Here is a 20,515-nt window from a genome sequence, read left to right on the forward strand (position 1 = left end):
CGGAGCGGCGGCACGGCGAAATAGCCGCAGGACGGATCCGTCCTGCCGCAAGTGTGAAAGTAGCCTAACAAAAAATATAAACATGGGTGTCACCGCAACCAAAAACGCCCGTACTATTAAAATCTAAAAATATTTTTCCAATATGGCGTAATGGAAAAAAGGGTTAACATTGCTAGTTTGCCATTTTTTTTCATTGTTTCTCTTGCCCAAAAAATGTGATCAAAAAGTCACAAACACTCCAAAATGGTATCAATAAAAACTACAGATTGTCCTGCCAAAAATTAGCCCCCACTCAGCTCAGTAGATATAACTATAAAAAAGTTATTGGGGTCCGAATATGGTGATGTAAAGAAAAAATTTTTTTTTTTCAAAGTTTAACCACTGCCAGGCTGGACCATTTACCCCCTTCCTGACCAGGCCTAATTTTGAAAATCTGACATGTCACGTTATGTGGTAATAACTTTGGACTGCTTTTACTTATCCAAGCCATTCAGAGATTGTTTTCTCGTGACACATTGACTTAAATTTACCATTTAACATGAAGTTTTCACCACCAATGGATATAGTTAATATGCCTGAATACAAACGTAGCCTGCATATGCCGGCCATATCCCATACCCGGCCTCTATTACTGCGCACAGTGATCGGCCGCAATTAACCCCTCAGGTCCTGAGGGGTTAATTGCGGCAGATCACGGCGCGCAGTAATAGAGGCCAGGTATGGGATATGGCCGGCATATGCAGGCTACGTTTGTATTCAGGCATATTAACTATATCTATTGGTGGCTCAGTGGCCACAGCCCCTCCCTTCTACTCCCCCTCTTCGAAGAATTATATTAATTGCGGGCCCCCTCCACACGATTAAATCATGGGTGGCAGCTTCTGATCGGAGCCCCAGCAGTGTAATCGCGGGGCTCCGATCGGTTACCATGGCAGCCAGGATGCTATCGAAGTCCTGGCTGCCATAGCAGGGCTCCAGACAAAAAAAAAATATCAAGGAGCCATTGGCTCCTAACCTGAAAAATTTAGGAGCCAAATGAAATTTTTAGTCGCCAAATTTAAAATGCATATAATATAGCTGGGATGCTTAGGACTAGGAGCATGTTTTTTTTTTTAGGTTACAGCCCACGCAGTTAAAAGGGGTGGTGCACTCATTCCAATGACCTGTCAGACTAGCCAGATTCACGCTGGTAATCCCTAGGGGCTGGGTCCCGGCTCATTCGCTTCCCGGCCTCCGCTGCTTGTCTTGGGTTTCTCTATGAAAACGTTAGACTGCAGTGCCATCAAGACAATTACTTGCCACAGTGGAGATCTGCTTCCCTTGCATCACATGACCATTTAACATAATGCAAGGGAAGCAGACAGGAGCCCATGGGTGCAGCCACTGGCATCTAATGTGTATGAGGACCTTAGTCCTGAAGAGGGGCGTCACCCGATACAGCGACTGTGACCGGACTATCAGACAGGGCAGAGGGCGGCTATAGCTGGACTATCAGACAGGGCAGAGGGCGGCTATGACCGGACTATCAGATACAGCAGAAGGCGGCTATGGCTGTCACCGGACTATCAGATATGGCAGAGGGTGGCTGACTGTAGGCACTGTCACCAGGTCCCCAAACAAAGCAAACACTCCTGACGGAACGTTACCTCCGCCCCACTGGCCGTATCCAGCACAGTAGGGGTTGTCAGAGGCGCCTTTCAGAGAAAACTTCAGTGGGACATTTTACCTAGCACTGTGGCCCCTTGGGTCTATGGACTGGTGGGGACCCCAGTGTGAGAAAACCCCTTCTTTGCTGTAACACATGGCAGTTATGATGCACCCAGGATTGTAAAGGGGTACTATAAAATAAAAATACACTTAATAAGATATAGTAAAATACAAATTTAAAAAAAAAGTTAAATCTCCAGGAGAGCAGAATTACATACATAAAAAAGTGTAGTTATAATTAACCACTGAGCCCCCCCCCCCCCCCCCCCACACACACACTTCAGCATAAAATAGGTGATGCGCAGAGAAAGTTAGGTAGGTGGGGGGATACTGGGCAGCGCCAGCCATTAGCAAGTGGCGAGGTGATCATCAGTCATCTCACCACTTGCTAATGTTAAGTATGTAAAGGGTTAATAGGAGCCCCGCGCTGGTCAAGACACTAAAGCCAGTGAACCATATCTCTTTCAGTAGTCCGTGCTTAGTAGGAGGAGATAACGCGGGGCTCCTATTAACCCTTTTATTCCCTTATTAAGAATGCTTGTGAGCCCAGTCAGGGAGCTCACAGAGCACCAGTGGCCCCTGAGTGTTATCAGGGTCGTAAAGACGATAAGGATTAGCCTTTATCAGCGCAGGGATGACTGTGACAGTCTGTTTGTGGATTGTTAAGTATTCACTTCTCAAGCTAACCTGTTCTATGGAGCAGTCGGCATGGAGCGGCTCCCTGTGCTCATGACTCTGACTGAAGATCAAGCTGCTGCAGTGTTCAGCGCGGGAGAATGGGGGTGTGAGAGGAGCAGCCAATGGCAGGGCAGCCGGGGATTCTATGACCAATCAGCAGCCTCCTCTCTAATAACAGAGCTCTGTACTGTGCGGAGCTCTGTTATTGGATTGCCGCCTGCCTGCTGTATGAAATGCCGTTCTTCTTAAAGTGGCAGAGCAGCGGAGGGTCTAGGCGCATATTGCGACAAGACTACAAAGTCTTGTCGCCATTTTACAATTCTAAGTCGCATTGGCGACCATTTTGGTCGCCATCTGGAGCCCTGCATAGTTTGCTCCCTGCTGCTGTGTGTACTATGCACAGAGCAGCAGGGAGAGTGTAAAGTCCTATTCACCCTAATAGAGCTCTATTAGGGTGAATAGGACAAGGGTTCTAGCCCCTAAGGAGGCTAATAGTTATTAAATCAAAAGTGTGTGTGTGTATGTGTGTGTATATGTGTATATGTATATATATATATATATATATATATATATATGTATGTATGTGTATATATATATATATATTAATTAGAGAATATTTCGCGATTATATATCGCACATGCTTTAAAATTATATCGCAATATAGATTTTAGGCCATATCGCCCACCCCTAACGCCAGGGCTCAGAGGGGAGGAAGCGGCATCTGGATTTTCTAACATGAAATTTTCTGTCATTGTTTTTAAGAGCAATAACTTTTTATTTTGTTGAATGAGCTGCGTGAGGGCTTATTTTGTGCCAGACAAGCTGTAGTTTTTATTGGTACCATTGTGACATACATTTGGCTTTCTGGTTGCTTTTTATTTCATTTTTGGGAGGTGAAGTCACAAAATAAGCTGTTTGGTCTCATTTTTTCTTTTTTTTTTTTTCTTTTTTTTTTTTACTCCGTTCACTTGATGGGGGTAGATCATGTGATATTTTTATAGATTCGGTCATTACGCATTACGTTTTACACAAAAACATTTTTACAAAAAAAATCTGTTTTTTGTGTTGCCATTTTCTTAGAGCCATATTTTTTTTTTCATTTTTCTGGCTACAGTCTTGTGTGAGGGCTTGTTTTTTGCGGGACGAGGTGACGTTTTTATTGCTACCATTTTGGCAAATTCAAGTTCCATGGCAAATTGTGCCAGCTCTGGCCACAGTTCAAGCCTGCACACCCAGTAGTCCAGGGGTTCCTCGCTTCTCAGAGCGTCCACATTGGCTGTTAACCCGATGTAGTCGCACCACTATCGGTCTAGGCGTTCCCTGAGGCTGGATGCGAACGGGCAGTCACAAATCAGACGTCTGACAGGCAGATGGTGTCGCCGCTGAACGTCAGCAAGGCAAGCCATGGCCGTGTAAGATCTTCTAAAATGGCCAGAGATTTTCCTGGCCTGCCGCAAGACGTCCTGGACCCCGGGGTATTTGGCAACGAATCGCTGTACGACTACGTTCAGGACGTGTGCCATTTTGCCCTGTTTCAGTGCGCTCAGCAGATTGGCACCGTTATTGCACACCACTTTACCAACTGTTAAATTGAGTGGGGTTAGCCACTGATCGGCCTGTGACCGCAAAGCTGAAAGCCTTGCAGGACCGGTGTGGCTTTTGGCTTCCAGGCACAACAGCCGCAGCACAGCCTGGCACGTCAAATAGATTCTGGGGAGCTTGGGGGGGCGCAGCGGAAGAGGCAGTAGCAGTGGAAAAGGAGGAGTCCGCCAAGGAGGAGGAGGAGAAGAAGAGGCAGGCCTGCATGCAATCCGTGGTTGTAACACCAAATCCACACGGGTGCCACAGGTTGCATGCGTGACAGCCGTCAGAAGGTTCTCCCAGTGGGTAGTAAAAGTTATGTACCCTCCCTGCCTGTGTTTGCTAGACCATCTGTCTGGTTAAATGTATCTTGGCACCGACACTGTGCCAGAGATATATTCACTTGCCGCTGAACGTGGCCACATAGCTCTGGGATGCCATTCTGGGAGAAATATTTCCTTCCCGGGACTTTCCATTGCGGTGTGCCAATGGCCACAAATTTTCTAAAGGCCTCCGAGTAAACCAGTTTTATTTGGCAGTAGTTTGTGGAAGCAGGTATATCAAACCCCTCAATCTTCTTTTTTTTTTTTTTTTTTTTTAGGGGAACAGGTATATCGCACCAGTTGCAATTAGTTATTCCAATAGCATTTGTCCCACTATATAGCGGCGGTATCTGAGCAGAACCGAACACAACTGCTGCACAATACAAATGCACTATAATATACTTTCTATGTTAGAAAGTATATCGCACCTATCGACAGCACACCTATACTGGTTCTTAAAAGGACTTTTTTGGCCCTATTAGATAGCGTTTGTTGTACCTAACAGTCTGTCCCTGCTCCACACAGCAACCTCTCCCTACACTGGCAAAATACAGAATATTAAATTGCTGCCAGATCGGGTTCTGTTATAGGGTGGGGGGGTGTCCATGTGCTGAAACGTCTCAATTGGCTGTCCTGTCCCACCTGATGGATGTGTCATGGGTTAAAGTTCAGCATAATGCAAAGGAATATGGCGCTTGCAAACATCGCCGCATGTTTGGCGAATCTAGAACGAGCAAAGTTCGCAGTGAAACGACCGCCGGGCGAACCGCAAGGCCATCTCTAATGGTCACAGCTCATATGTAGCTCATGCTACTGTAGATGTCAATGAACGTCTCCAGTCTGCAATCAGAAAATGAAAACGGATTAGAAAAAATGTAAATGTTTTATCTGGTTTTGAGTCCATTTACACAACCGTCTTTTCGGTCCACATCCGCCCGCGATCACTGCAGGGGCCCGGCAGTCCGTGGTAGCCGGGCCCCTGCTGTATCCACCGGCATCGCTGTAAAAGCCGATGCTGGCGGATTAACACTTTTCTATGCCGCGTCCCGCGCTGACCGCGACATAGAAGAGGTTTGTGTCAGGTGAACGATCGCGTCGAGTCCCCGCACTGCTGTGGCGGGCACCCGAAGCGACATAAGGCAGCCCGATGCCGTGCAGAGGCTGCCCAATGCCTTGCACGGCATTGGGAACTTCCTTCTACGGGAGCCGAGGAGATCCAGCCTCAGGCTGGGTCTCCTAGGCCACCTGTTAGTGTATGACTCAGTGTCATACACTAACAGGCAATGCATTACAATACAGATGTATTGTAATGCATTGCAGAGGGGATCAGACCCCCAAAAGTGAATGTCATAAATAAAGTAAAAAAAAACCTCCTCCCGAACGCCTAACGCAGGGATGCGTCCTGCGGGTGGTCGGTTTGTTCCTCCTAGACGCTACGGCGCGTCATCACGCGAGATTTCTTGTGAACGCGCGCACACAGGAGCGCGCGTTCACAGGATCGGAAGGTAAACGACCTGATCTACAGCCTGCCAGCGGCGATCATTCGCTGGCAGGCTGTAGATGTGATTTTTTTTTTTTAACCCCTGAAAGGTATATCAGACGATGTTTTGTTAACAGCGTCTGATATACCTGCTACCTGGTCCTGTGGTGGTCCCTTTTGCTTGGATCGACCACCAGAGGACACAGGCAGCTCTGTAAGTAGCACCAATCACTACACTACACCCCCCCCCCCCCCCCCCGTCACTTATTAACCCCTGATCACCCCATATAGACTCCCTGATTACCCCCCTGTCATTGATCACCCCCCCCCCCCTCTGTAAGTCTCCATTCAGACGTCGGTATGTGTTTTACGGATCCGCAAAACACTGACACCGCGGATCCGCAAAACACTGACACCGACAATGTGCTTTCCACATTTTGCGGATCCGCACATTGCCAGAACTATATAGAAAATGCCTTTTCTTGTCCGCAATTGCGGACAAGAATAGGACATGTTCTATAGGCTCTACAATCTATAGGCTCTACAAAAAAAGGAGTGTTCGCCAGATCAGGCCTGATCTTGTGCGCACACTTGCGTTCAGTCCGCAGTGACAGAATATTTTTTTTTTCTGATCACTGCAAAAACACCGTAAAATCGCTGCGGCGCTATAAAGATCACTTTTGAGGGGCATGGCGAGTTCATAGAAGATTTTATTTTTTTGGCACAAGTTAGCGGAAATTGATTTTTGTTTTTTTGTTTTTTCTTACAAATTCTCATATTCCACTAACTTGTGCCCAAAAAAATTTAATCTCACATGAACTCACCATACCCCTCACGGACTCCAAATGCGTAAAATTTTGTCGACCTTTATATTCCAGACTTCTTCTCACGCTTTAGGGCCCCTAAAATGCCAGGGCAGTATAAATACCCCACATGTGACCCCATTTTGGAAAGAAGACACCCCAAGGTATTTCGTGAGGGGCATGGCGAGTTCATGTAAAATTTTATTTTTTGTCAAGTTAGTGGAATATGAGACTTTGTAAGAGAAAAAAAAAAAATCATTGTGCCAAAAAAAAAATATTCTAGGAACTCTCCATGCCCCTCACGGAATACCTTGGGGTTTCTTCTTTCCAAAATGGGGTCACTTGTGGGGTATTTATACTGCCCTGGTGTTTTAGGGGCCCTAAAGCGTGAGAAGTAGTTTGGAATCCAAATGCGTAAAAAATGCCCTGTGAAATTCTAAAGAAACTCATTGGAATTTGGGCCCCTTTGCGCACCTAGGCTGCAAAAAAGTGGCACAAATGTGGTATCGCCATACTCAGGAGAAGTAGGGCAATGTGTTTTGGGGTGTATTTTTACATATACCCATGCTGGGTGAGATAAATATCTCTGTAAAATGACAACTTTGTATAAAAAAATGGGAAAAGTTGTCATTTGACTTTGTAAGAAAAAAAAAACATTTTCCGCTAACTTGTGACAAAAAATAAAAACTTCCATGAACTCACTATGCCCATCAGCGAATACCTTAGGGTGTCTACTTTCCGAAATGGGGTAATTTGTGGGGTGTTTCTACTGTCTGGGCATTGTAGAACCTCAGGAAACATGACAGGTGCTCAGAAAGTCAAAGTGCGTAAATTCACATATTTGCACCATAGTTTGTAAACGCTATAACTTTTACCCAAAGCAATAAATATACACTTATTGCATTTTTTTTTTTATCAAAGACATGTAACAATAAATTTAGAGAAAAATTTATATAGAAATGCAGTTACATTTGAAAAACTTTACAACAGAAAGTGAAAAATTTCATTTTTTTGCAAAAATTTCGGTCAATTTAGATTAATATCAAAAAAAGTAAAAATGTCAGCAGCAATGAAATACCACCAAACGAAAGCTCTATTAGTGAGAAGAAAAGGAGGTAAAATTCATTTGGGTGGTAAGTTGTATGACCGAGCAATAAACCGTGAAAGTAGTGTAGTGCAGAATTGTAAAAAGTGGTCTGGTCATTAAGGGGGTTTAAGCTAGGGGAGCTGAGGTGGTTAATAAAATTAATAAAGTAATAAAATTAATAAAGTAAAAAAGAAAAAACGCCCCTTTCCCCTTATTTTATAATAAAAAACTGAAAAACAAAACCCACATATATTAGGTATCGCCGCGTCCGTAATGACCGGCTCTATAAATATATCACATGATCCACCCTGTCCGATAAACACCATAATTTTTTTTAAATAAAAAGTGTAAAAAAAAAAAAAAAAAGCCATTTTTGTCACCTTACATCACAAAAAGTGCAGCACCAAGCGATCAAAAAGGCGTATGCCCCCCAAAATGGTATCAATAAAACAGTCACCTCATACCGCAAAAAATTAGCCACTACCTAAGACAATCGCCCAAAAAATAAAAAACATGGAGACTCTAAAACATCATTATTTTTTTGTGTCAAAACTGCTATTGTGCTAAAGTGAAATACATAAAATAAAATCTACATATTAGGTATCGCCACGTCCGTAACAAACAGCTCTATAAAAATATCACATGACCTAACCACTCAGGTGAACACCGTAAAAATAAAAAATAACTGTGTAAAAAAAAAAGAAGCCATTTTTGTCACATTACATCACAAAAATTGCAACAGCAAGTGATCAAAAAGGTGTATGCCCCCCAAAATAGTACCAATCAGACTGTCGCCTCATCCCGCAAAAAATGAGACCCTACCTGAGAGAATCGGTCAAAAAATAAAAAAGCTATGGCTCTCAGACTGAGACACTAAAATATCATTATTTCGGTTTCAAAAATGCTATTATTGTGTAAAACTTAAATAAATAAGAAAAAGTAGACCTATTGGGTATTGCCACGTGCGTAACGATCTGCTCTATAAAAATATCACATGACCTAATACCTCGGTTAAACGCTGTAAAAATTAAAAATAAAAACTGTGCCAAAACATTTTTTTGTTACCTTGCCTCACAAAAAACGTAATATAGAGCAATAAAAAAATCATATGTACCCCAAAATAGTACAAATAAAACTGGCACCTTATCCCGTAGTTTCCAAAATGTGGTAACTTTTTTGAGTTTCTACTGTAGGGGTGCATCAGGGGGGCTTCAAATGGGACATGGCATCTAAAAACCAGTTCAGCTAAATTTGCCTTCCAAAAAACGTATGGCGTTCCTTTCCTTCTGCGCCCTGCTGTGTGCCCGTACAGCAGTTTACGATCACATGTGGGGTGTTTCTGTAAACCGCAGAATCAGGGTAATAAATATTGAGTTTTATTTTGCTGTTAACCCTTGCTTTTCTACTGGAAAAAAATGGATTCAAATGTAAAATCTGCCAAAAAAGGGAAATTCTGAAATGTCATCTTCATTTTCCATCCATTCTTGTGGAACACCTAAAGGGTTAAGAAAGTTTGTAAAATCTGTTTTGTATACCTTGAGGGGTGTAGTTTCTAAAATGGGGTCATTTTTGGGTGTTTATATTATGTAAGCCTCACAAAGTGACTTCAGACCTGTAGTGGTCCTTAAAAAGTGGGTTTTGGAAATTTTCCGAAACATTTAAAGATTTGCTTCCATACTTCTAAGACTTGTAACGTCCCCAAAAATAAAATGGCATTTTCAAAATGATCCAAACATGAAGTAGACGTATGGGGAATGTAAAGTAATTACTATTTTTGAAGGTATTACTATCTATTATAAAAGTAGAGAAATAGAAATTTGCTAATTTTTCCAAATTTTTGGTACATTTTTTTATGAATAAAAATTTTGTTTTCTCGTCACATATTGTACTTCATGACAGTGGTAAAAATAAGTTCAAAAAAACAATCTCAGAATGGCCTGTATAAGGCTACTTTCACACTTGCGCTTGATCGGATCCGTTCTGAACGGATCCGATCATATTAATGCAGACGGAGGCTCCGTTCAGTACGTATCCGTCTGCATTAATAACTTAGAAAAATTTCTAAGTGCGAAAGTAGCCTGAGCGGATCCGTTCAGACTTTCAATGTAAAGTCAATGGGGGACGGATCCGCTTGAAGATTGAGCCATATGGTGTCATCTTCAAGCGGATCCATTCCCATTGACTTACATTGTAAGTCTGGACGGATCCGCACGCCTCCGCACGGCCAGGCGGACACCCGAACGCTGCAAGCAGCGTTCAGCTGTCCGCCTGGCTGTGCGGAGGCGAGTGGAGCGGAGGCTGAACGCCGCCAGACTGATGCAGTCTGAGCGGATCCGCATCCATTCAGACTGCATCAGGGCTGGACGGAAGCGTTCTGCTCCGCTCGTGAGCCCCTTCAAACGGAGCTCACGAGCGGACAGCAGAACGCTAGTGTGAAAGTAGCCTAAGTAGAAGCGTTTTAAAGTTATCACCATATAAAGTGACACATGTCAGATTTGCAAAAAATGGCCTGGTCCTTAAGGTGAAAACAGGCCCGGGGTTGAAGGGGTTAATTGCCATTGTCATAATGAGTACTATAATTTATTTTTATTTTTTGTTTTTTAGATTGGCAAAGTAGATTGCAAGGATGCGTTGGAAATGATATGCAATCTGGAATCTGAAGGGGATGAAAAAACCTCACTTATACTGTGTGCAGCCTTTCTATCCCGCCAGCTCCAGTTTGGGGAAATGTATTGCGCCTGGTGAGTATATAGAAAAGAAAGTAAGGGGAACATTTATTAGGACCGGCTTCCTTGCTAGAAAATGGTAAATGAGACGGGCCTAATAGACGCCACTTCTTGATCTGTACAGATCACTTTACCGCTTATTCTTACAGGCAGGATTAGAATGACAGATAACACAGGATCCTCTATTCACTATAGGTGATATCACAGCTTATCAGCTCCCTCCAGACCTCTGCACAGAGCATGGTTAGAAAAGTCTCTCCCATAGAAGTCAATGAGGTCCCCTTTGACCATTGTGCCTATGGCCCATGGGGTTGCCGTAAAGCGGTTTTCATTATGCTGTGTAAATGCTGTTAAGAACAGCTCTGGCAAAATGGCAGCCCCTATAATTATGTCCAGGAAATAGAATTTAAAAATAAAAACAGATTTAGGAAAAAAATGGTTTTATTCCATAAACCGTATATAGGGAACAACGTGCACAACTAAGGGGAAACGGATAGAGATTTTCCTTCTTGCCTCAGTTGGTTTGACCCACAAAACAAATTTCCCTTCAATTATGGAAACTAAGATATGCCATATATGTGTGACCAGCGGGATGCAACCTGACCTCATTATTACTGTTCAGTGTACAATGTTTGCAGAGACCCTTAAGGGAAATGTGTCACCTACATTTTTTTCTTCCAGTTAAAACCAGATAGCGAAACATTTTATTTCAAATTGCTACAGAAAGACATTCCCCTGTCTTTTAAGCATGAGAAGAAGGCGTTGCATTAGGGTGGGCTAGGACTAATATTCACCATCAGAATTCAGCTTTCCAAAAGTTATGTTGTCGGTCATCAAAGCTAAAGGCATATAACTTGGTGATATTCCTTCTGTTGTCTCTGTCTGGTTCCTATGTTCTTCTAAGTGAACATGTATGTGTTTTAGGGAATTGACATTGTTTTGGAGCAAGCTGCAGAGAAGAGTTGAACCGTCTATACAAGTGTATTTAGAAATATGTCGCCAGCTGTCTCAGTTAACGAAAACTGTGTATCACATCTTCTTTCTCATCAAAGTTATTCAGTCAGAGGTAAGTTCTTTTTTAAAGGGGTTGTCGTCTAGCAGTGTTATTTTTTATCACTTGTAATCCACATAAAAATAATGTGAAAGAGAGAAGCCATGCTCGTACTCAATGATGCTTACACTTCCTGGTCCCAGCTTGACATGCTGGAAACGCTTGGAGGCCTGATCAGTCAACCACTGGCTGTACCAGTTATGATCAAGCCTTAAGGGCTGGAATAACAGCCTCATTTTTTCCTTTCTGCATTTTGACAACCATACATTTTCTCTATAATATATATTGAATTATTTTTTTGTACTGTTTGGAAGTAGACATTAATGATACTTCTTTTGTAACATGAATATAGAATTTTTTTGTGGCATTTTTATTTAGTTTTATATACTGTTCATGTTTCACACTAAATTAACTATTGACTTGCTGTAATTGGTCAGGTAATGCTTGCACAAGAAAATGGATGCTATACTAAATCACCCTTTTGTTTTATATTTTTGTTATGTAATGTTCCCCCAAACACCATGAAGGAACTCTCGGGGACATCCCGTGCTGGGTTGCTGCAGCTCATCTCCCTTTTGAGTGAATAGGAGCTGAGTCGCGCCAACCCTTAATGACCACTACACAGTGGACAGAGCTTGCTGCTTCCGGCACTGCTCACTGTTATCTCCAGCGGCTGTGGATGCTGAGTGTTGGACTACACCATCGGATATTGTTGATCTATCCTAAAAATAAGTCATGAATATTTATTGGATTCCGGCAGGCAGTCTTCGCTGGAACTGCTTGTCGGATACAGCAATCTGTATGCAAACTGATACCATTTGTAGACGGATCCGGATCCGTCTCACAAATGCATTGCAATACCGGATCTGTCTCTCTGGTTGTCATCCGGCAAAAAAGGATCCGGTATTTATCTTTTTTACATTTTTAATGCATGCTGCGGTATTTTCTCCGTCCAAAAACCGTACAGTGACTCAACTGAAGACATCCTGATGCATACTGAACGGATTGCTCTCCATTCAGAATGCATTAGGATAGAACTGATCAGGTATTGAGCCCCTAGGATGGAACTCAATACCGGAATAGTTTAACGCAAGTGTGAAAGTACCCTAACACAGACCTATATCAGAGCTTTTTGCATTTTCAAGAGCCATGTTTTTTACTTTTACATTCAAAAAATGGGGGGAACATTCAAATCACAGTTTTGTTTTCCATTCTTCTGATCAATCATAAGGAGAGAAAAAAATTGTCCTTTTATTTTGAGCATCCTTTGTGCTTATTTTGCATCAGTTTGTCAGAGATCTGTTTTCCCTTTTATTCTCTATGATGGCATTACCATGAGAGAGATGACCAGCCTCAAACCAGGTAGGGACAGGAAGAATAAATTTGACCCTCCTCCGGCTCCTCCTCAGTGTCTTCCTGTCCCTTCCAGGTGAGAGACGAGTTGTTTTTTTCTTTTCATGGCAAATGCTGTGGGACAGAGTCTGTGGAGGCAGACAGAGGCGCGGTTTTAATTTTATGCCTTGGCCACATGAGGGAGGCAGGCAGCACCCTTTCCTTAGTTGGGTACCTGTGGTGCTGGATTGTCCGCTAGATGCCGGACATCTGCTCCTTATCTCCCGCTCTGCGCGTCAGGCGGGGGATTCCATGTGGAGAGCGGACACTCAGCGAGTTCCTCCGGTCACGTGCATGCCCTCTGCCACAATCCGATATGTTCGGCTCTGGCGGTGACATCACAGGGAGCCGCCCTGTGTTCCACGTGCATTACAGCAGCGACTTCTGCGTGGAGTGGGCAAAGCTTATTTGCCGCGCTGATCAAGGCGTAAATCTTCTGCAGGTAAGGGAGATATATAAGGGGGACTCTGTGGTAGATAGCTCGTCAGCATGTCTGCACTGGGGACTGACTCGATGGAGACCACTCTGGGGCCGACTGTTGTAAGTGCCTGTACACATGGGAAGATGCTGGTTGTATAATTTACCTAAGCTAACCCCCTTGTTACCTCTGCTTTCTCCCTTTATTCATGTAGAGCAATAAAGATAGCGCTCAGAGAGCAAAAACAAATCCTAAACCTAGAAAATGTGTGATTTGTTCTTTAAAATTACCCGAATCCTGCACAAAAAGTTATGGAAAAAATTTACTTCTAACATGGCAAAGGATTTAGTGCCCTTTATTAGAGAAGAACTAGGAGACCTAATCGGACAAGAAATGCGTTTAGCCTGAACTGAAAATCCTATATCCGTACCTGGTCCCTCTACATCTAGACGCAGGGATCCTAAAATGGTCAGCTCAGATTTTTCTTCCTCAGGTTCAGAACAGGACTCAGATTTAGAGTCTCAGGTTTTGGCTGATTCCTCTGGGTCTGATACTGAATTTGTTTTCTTTTTTCTTCTGAAGATACTAAAGAATTACCGTATTTTTTGCTTTGTAAGACACACTTTTTTTCCCTCCAAAGTGGAGGGAAAAAGTCAGTGTGTCTTATAAACGAAAGGTGACCCCAAATGTTTAGGCTGCAGCAGCTCAGGAGCTCTCACTAACTGCTCCTTAGCTATCATGAAACTGGGCGGGCGGCCGGGACTAGAGCGGGCTGGTAGAAGAAGTTAGCCTTCAGTGAACCCTCCAGCCCGTGCATACATCATGGCACTAAGCAGCACCTTGGGCGGGCTGGCGGCTTCACTAAATGCTAAATGATGCCGGCAGCCCGCGCTTCCATTCACTATCATGATCGTTGGGCGGGCCAGCCCGCACGTCCTTCACTCACCACAGCTGAAGCAGCAGGAGGATCCCCTTCTCCTCCATGATGCCGGACCATCCAGCTTATTGGTGGTGAGTGTGTCCTACCCCCCTGCACCAGCTCCCTACATGTCTATATTAAATATGACTATAACCCCCCTCATCCATAGGAATCCACCTATGTACTGCAGTATATGGGTGGATTCCTATGGATGTGAGGGGTTATAGTCATATTTAAAATAAACACTGTTCTGTAATTGGCATGTGTCTATATTAAATATGACTAGAACACCCCTCATCCATAGGAATCCACTCATGAACTGCACTATATGGGTGGATTCCTATAGATGAGGGCGGTAGTCATTTCAGTTACCGTAAGCCAATATTGGTACAGTCCCTGGATAGTGTTCATATTTAATTTGACTATAACTCCCCTCATCCTTAAGAATACACCAATGTACAGCACCTGCAGTACATCAGTGTATTCCTTAGGATGATGGGGGTTATAATCACATAACTGTGCCACCCACAGATTCCCCCAAATAACAGTGCGTCATCCACAGATTCCCCCAAATAACAGTGCGTCATCCACAGATTCCCCCAAATAACAGTGCGTCATCCACAGATTCCCCCAAATAACAGTGCGTCATCCACAGATTCCCCCAAATAACAGTGCGTCATCCACAGATTCCCCCAAATAACAGTGCGTCATCCACAGATTCCCCCAAATAACAGTGCGTCATCCACAGATTCCCCCAAATAACAGTGCGTCATCCACAGACTCCCCCAAATAACAGTGCGTCATCCACAGACTCCCCCAAATAACAGTGCGTCATCCACAGACTCCCCCAAATAACAGTGCGTCATCCACAGATTCCCCCAAATAACAGTGCGTCATCCACAGATTCCCCCAAATAACAGTGCGTCATCCACAGATTCCCCCAAATAACAGTGCGTCATCCACAGATTCCCCCAAATAACAGTGCGTCATCCACAGATTCCCCCAAATAACAGTGCGTCATCCACAGATTCCCCCAAATAACAGTGCGTCATCCACAGATTCCCCCAAATAACAGTGCGTCATCCACAGATTCCCCCAAATAACAGTGCGTCATCCACAGATTCCCCCAAATAACAGTGCGTCATCCACAGATTCCCCCAAATAACAGTGCGTCATCCACAGACTCCCCCAAATAACAGTGCGTCATCCACAGATTCCCCCAAATAACAGTGCGTCATCCACAGATTCCCCCAAATAACAGTGCGTCATCCACAGATTCCCCCAAATAACAGTGCGTCATCCACAGATTCCCCCAAATAACAGTGCGTCATCCACAGATTCCCCCAAATAACAGTGCGTCATCCACAGATTCCCCCAAATAACAGTGCGTCATCCACAGATTCCCCCAAATAACAGTGCGTCATCCACAGATTCCCCCAAATAACAGTGCGTCATCCACAGATTCCCCCAAATAACAGTGCGTCATCCACAGATTCCCCCAAATAACAGTGCGTCATCCACAGATTCCCCCAAATAACAGTGCGTCATCCACAGATTCCCCCAAATAACAGTGCGTCATCCACAGACTCCCCCAAATAACAGTGCGTCATCCACAGACTCCCCCAAATAACAGTGCGTCATCCACAGACTCCCCCAAATAACAGTGCGTCATCCACAGACTCCCCCAAATAACAGTGCGTCATCCACAGACTCCCCCAAATAACAGTGCGTCATCCACAGACTCCCCCAAATAACAGTGCGTCATCCACAGACTCCCCCAAATAACAGTGCGTCATCCACAGACTCCCCCAAATAACAGTGCGTCATCCACAGACTCCCCCAAATAACAGTGCGTCATCCACAGACTCCCCCAAATAACAGTGCGTCATCCACAGACTCCCCCAAATAACAGTGCGTCATCCACAGACTCCCCCAAATAACAGTGCGTCATCCACAGACTCCCCCAAATAACAGTGCGTCATCCACAGACTCCCCCAAATAACAGTGCGTCATCCACAGACTCCCCCAAATAACAGTGCGTCATCCACAGACTCCCCCAAATAACAGTGCGTCATCCACAGACTCCCCCAAATAACAGTGCGTCATCCACAGACTCCCCCAAATAACAGTGCGTCATCCACAGACTCCCCCAAATAACAGTGCGTCATCCACAGACTCCCCCAAATAACAGTGCGTCATCCACAGACTCCCCCAAATAACAGTGCGTCATCCACAGACTCCCCCAAATAACAGTGCGTCATCCACAGACTCCCCCAAATAACAGTGCGTCATCCACAGACTCCCCCAAATAACAGTGCGTCATCCACAGACTCCCCCAAATAACAGTGCGTCATCCACAGACTCCCCCAAATAACAGTGCGTCATCCACAGACTCCCCCAAATAACAGTGCGTCATCCACAGACTCCCCCAAATAACAGTGCGTCATCCACAGACTCCCCCAAATAACAGTGCGTCATCCACAGACTCCCCCAAATAACAGTGCGTCATCCACAGACTCCCCCAAATAACAGTGCGTCATCCACAGACTCCCCCAAATAACAGTGCGTCATCCACAGACTCCCCCAAATAACAGTGCGTCATCCACAGACTCCCCCAAATAACAGTGCGTCATCCACAGACTCCCCCAAATAACAGTGCGTCATCCACAGACTCCCCCAAATAACAGTGCGTCATCCACAGACTCCCCCAAATAACAGTGCGTCATCCACAGACTCCCCCAAATAACAGTGCGTCATCCACAGACTCCCCCAAATAACAGTGCGTCATCCACAGACTCCCCCAAATAACAGTGCGTCATCCACAGACTCCCCCAAATAACAGTGCGTCATCCACAGACTCCCCCAAATAACAGTGCGTCATCCACAGACTCCCCCAAATAACAGTGCGTCATCCACAGACTCCCCCAAATAACAGTGCGTCATCCACAGACTCCCCCAAATAACAGTGCGTCATCCACAGACTCCCCCAAATAACAGTGCGTCATCCACAGACTCCCCCAAATAACAGTGCGTCATCCACAGACTCCCCCAAATAACAGTGCGTCATCCACAGACTCCCCCAAATAACAGTGCGTCATCCACAGACTCCCCCAAATAACAGTGCGTCATCCACAGACTCCCCCAAATAACAGTGCGTCATCCACAGACTCCCCCAAATAACAGTGCGTCATCCACAGACTCCCCCAAATAACAGTGCGTCATCCACAGACTCCCCCAAATAACAGTGCGTCATCCACAGACTCCCCCAAATAACAGTGCGTCATCCACAGACTCCCCCAAATAACAGTGCGTCATCCACAGACTCCCCCAAATAACAGTGCGTCATCCACAGACTCCCCCAAATAACAGTGCGTCATCCACAGACTCCCCCAAATAACAGTGCGTCATCCACAGACTCCCCCAAATAACAGTGCGTCATCCACAGACTCCCCCAAATAACAGTGCGTCATCCACAGACTCCCCCAAATAACAGTGCGTCATCCACAGACTCCCCCAAATAACAGTGCGTCATCCACAGACTCCCCCAAATAACAGTGCGTCATCCACAGACTCCCCCAAATAACAGTGCGTCATCCACAGCCTCCCCCAAATAACAGTGCGTCATCCACAGACTCCCCCAAATAACAGTGCGTCATCCACAGACTCCCCCAAATAACAGTGCGTCATCCACAGACTCCCCCAAATAACAGTGCGTCATCCACAGACTCCCCAAATAACAGTGCGTCATCCACAGACTCCCCCAAATAACAGTGCGTCATCCACAGACTCCCCCAAATAACAGTGCGTCATCCACAGACTCCCCCAAATAACAGTGCGTCATCCACAGACTCCCCCAAATAACAGTGCGTCATCCACAGACCCCCCCAAATAACAGTGCGTCATCCACAGACTCCCCCAAATAACAGTGCGTCATCCACAGACTCCCCCAAATAACAGTGCGTCATCCACAGACTCCCCCAAATAACAGTGCGTCATCCACAGACTCCCCCAAATAACAGTGCGTCATCCACAGACTCCCCCAAATAACAGTGCGTCATCCACAGACTCCCCCAAATAACAGTGCGTCATCCACAGACTCCCCCAAATAACAGTGCGTCATCCACAGACTCCCCCAAATAACAGTGCGTCATCCACAGACTCCCCCAAATAACAGTGCGTCATCCACAGACTCCCCCAAATAACAGTGCGTCATCCACAGACTCCCCCAAATAACAGTGCGTCATCCACAGACTCCCCCAAATAACAGTGCGTCATCCACAGACTCCCCCAAATAACAGTGCGTCATCCACAGACTCCCCCAAATAACAGTGCGTCATCCACAGACTCCCCCAAATAACAGTGCGTCATCCACAGACTCCCCCAAATAACAGTGCGTCATCCACAGACTCCCCCAAATAACAGTGCGTCATCCACAGACTCCCCCAAATAACAGTGCGTCATCCACAGACTCCCCCAAATAACAGTGCGTCATCCACAGACTCCCCCAAATAACAGTGCGTCATCCACAGACTCCCCCAAATAACAGTGCGTCATCCACAGACTCCCCCAAATAACAGTGCGTCATCCACAGACTCCCCCAATAACAGTGCGTCACCCACAGACTCCCCCAAATAACAGTGCGTCATCCACAGACTCCCCCAAATAACAGTGCGTCATCCACAGACTCCCCCAAATAACAGTGCGTCATCCACAGACTCCCCCAAATAACAGTGCGTCATCCACAGACTCCCCCAAATAACAGTGCGTCATCCACAGACTCCCCCAAATAACAGTGCGTCATCCACAGACTCCCCCAAATAACAGTGCGTCATCCACAGACTCCCCCAAATAACAGTGCGTCATCCACAGACTCCCCCAAATAACAGTGCGTCATCCACAGACTCCCCCAAATAACAGTGCGTCATCCACAGACTCCCCCAAATAACAGTGCGTCATCCACAGACTCCCCCAAATAACAGTGCGTCATCCACAGACTCCCCCAAATAACAGTGCGTCATCCACAGACTCCCCCAAATAACAGTGCGTCATCCACAGACTCCCCCAAATAACAGTGCGTCATCCACAGACTCCCCCAAATAACAGTGCGTCATCCACAGACTCCCCCAAATAACAGTGCGTCATCCACAGACTCCCCCAAATAACAGTGCGTCATCCACAGACTCCCCCAAATAACAGTGCGTCATCCACAGACTCCCCCAAATAACAGTGCGTCATCCACAGACTCCCCCAAATAACAGTGCGTCATCCACAGACTCCCCCAAATAACAGTGCGTCATCCACAGACTCCCCCAAATAACAGTGCGTCATCCACAGACTCCCCCAAATAACAGTGCGTCATCCACAGACTCCCCCAAATAACAGTGCGTCATCCACAGACTCCCCCAAATAACAGTGCGTCATCCACAGACTCCCCCAAATAACAGTGCGTCATCCACAGACTCCCCCAAATAACAGTGCGTCATCCACAGACTCCCCCAAATAACAGTGCGTCATCCACAGACTCCCCCAAATAACAGTGCGTCATCCACAGACTCCCCCAAATAACAGTGCGTCATCCACAGACTCCCCCAAATAACAGTGCGTCATCCACAGACTCCCCCAAATAACAGTGCGTCATCCACAGACTCCCCCAAATAACAGTGCGTCATCCACAGACTCCCCCAAATAACAGTGCGTCATCCACAGACTCCCCCAAATAACAGTGCGTCATCCACAGACTCCCCCAAATAACAGTGCGTCATCCACAGACTCCCCCAAATAACAGTGCGTCATCCACAGACTCCCCCAAATAACAGTGCGTCATCCACAGACTCCCCCAAATAACAGTGCGTCATCCACAGACTCCCCCAAATAACAGTGCGTCATCCACAGACTCCCCCAAATAACAGTGCGTCATCCACAGACTCCCCCAAATAACAGTGCGTCATCCACAGACTCCCCCAAATAACAGTGCGTCATCCACAGACTCCCCCAAATAACAGTGCGTCATCCACAGACTCCCCCAAATAACAGTGCGTCATCCACAGACTCCCCCAAATAACAGTGCGTCATCCACAGACTCCCCCAAATAACAGTGCGTCATCCACAGACTCCCCCAAATAACAGTGCGTCATCCACAGACTCCCCCAAATAACAGTGCGTCATCCACAGACTCCCCCAAATAACAGTGCGTCATCCACAGACTCCCCCAAATAACAGTGCGTCATCCACAGACTCCCCCAAATAACAGTGCGTCATCCACAGACTCCCCCAAATAACAGTGCGTCATCCACAGACTCCCCCAAATAACAGTGCGTCATCCACAGACTCCCCCAAATAACAGTGCGTCA

At 45.6% G+C, this 20,515-nt stretch overlaps 1 protein-coding gene across 1 annotated transcript in view; it reads left to right on the forward strand.

Annotated features, from left to right (window-relative positions):
• Positions 1-20,515, forward strand: part of ZNF292 (zinc finger protein 292) — an 84,135-nt gene that overhangs the window by 47,740 nt on the left and 15,880 nt on the right. Inside the window, exons 6-7 of the mRNA XM_040428739.1 lie at positions 10,264-10,400; positions 11,310-11,451. Coding sequence (XP_040284673.1) covers positions 10,264-10,400; positions 11,310-11,451 — 279 coding nt within the window. The remainder of the gene's footprint in view (positions 1-10,263; positions 10,401-11,309; positions 11,452-20,515) is intronic.

The sequence above is a fragment of the Bufo bufo genome, chromosome 4 (genome assembly GCF_905171765.1).
Source record: "Bufo bufo chromosome 4, aBufBuf1.1, whole genome shotgun sequence".
Taxonomy (NCBI): domain Eukaryota; kingdom Metazoa; phylum Chordata; class Amphibia; order Anura; family Bufonidae; genus Bufo; species Bufo bufo.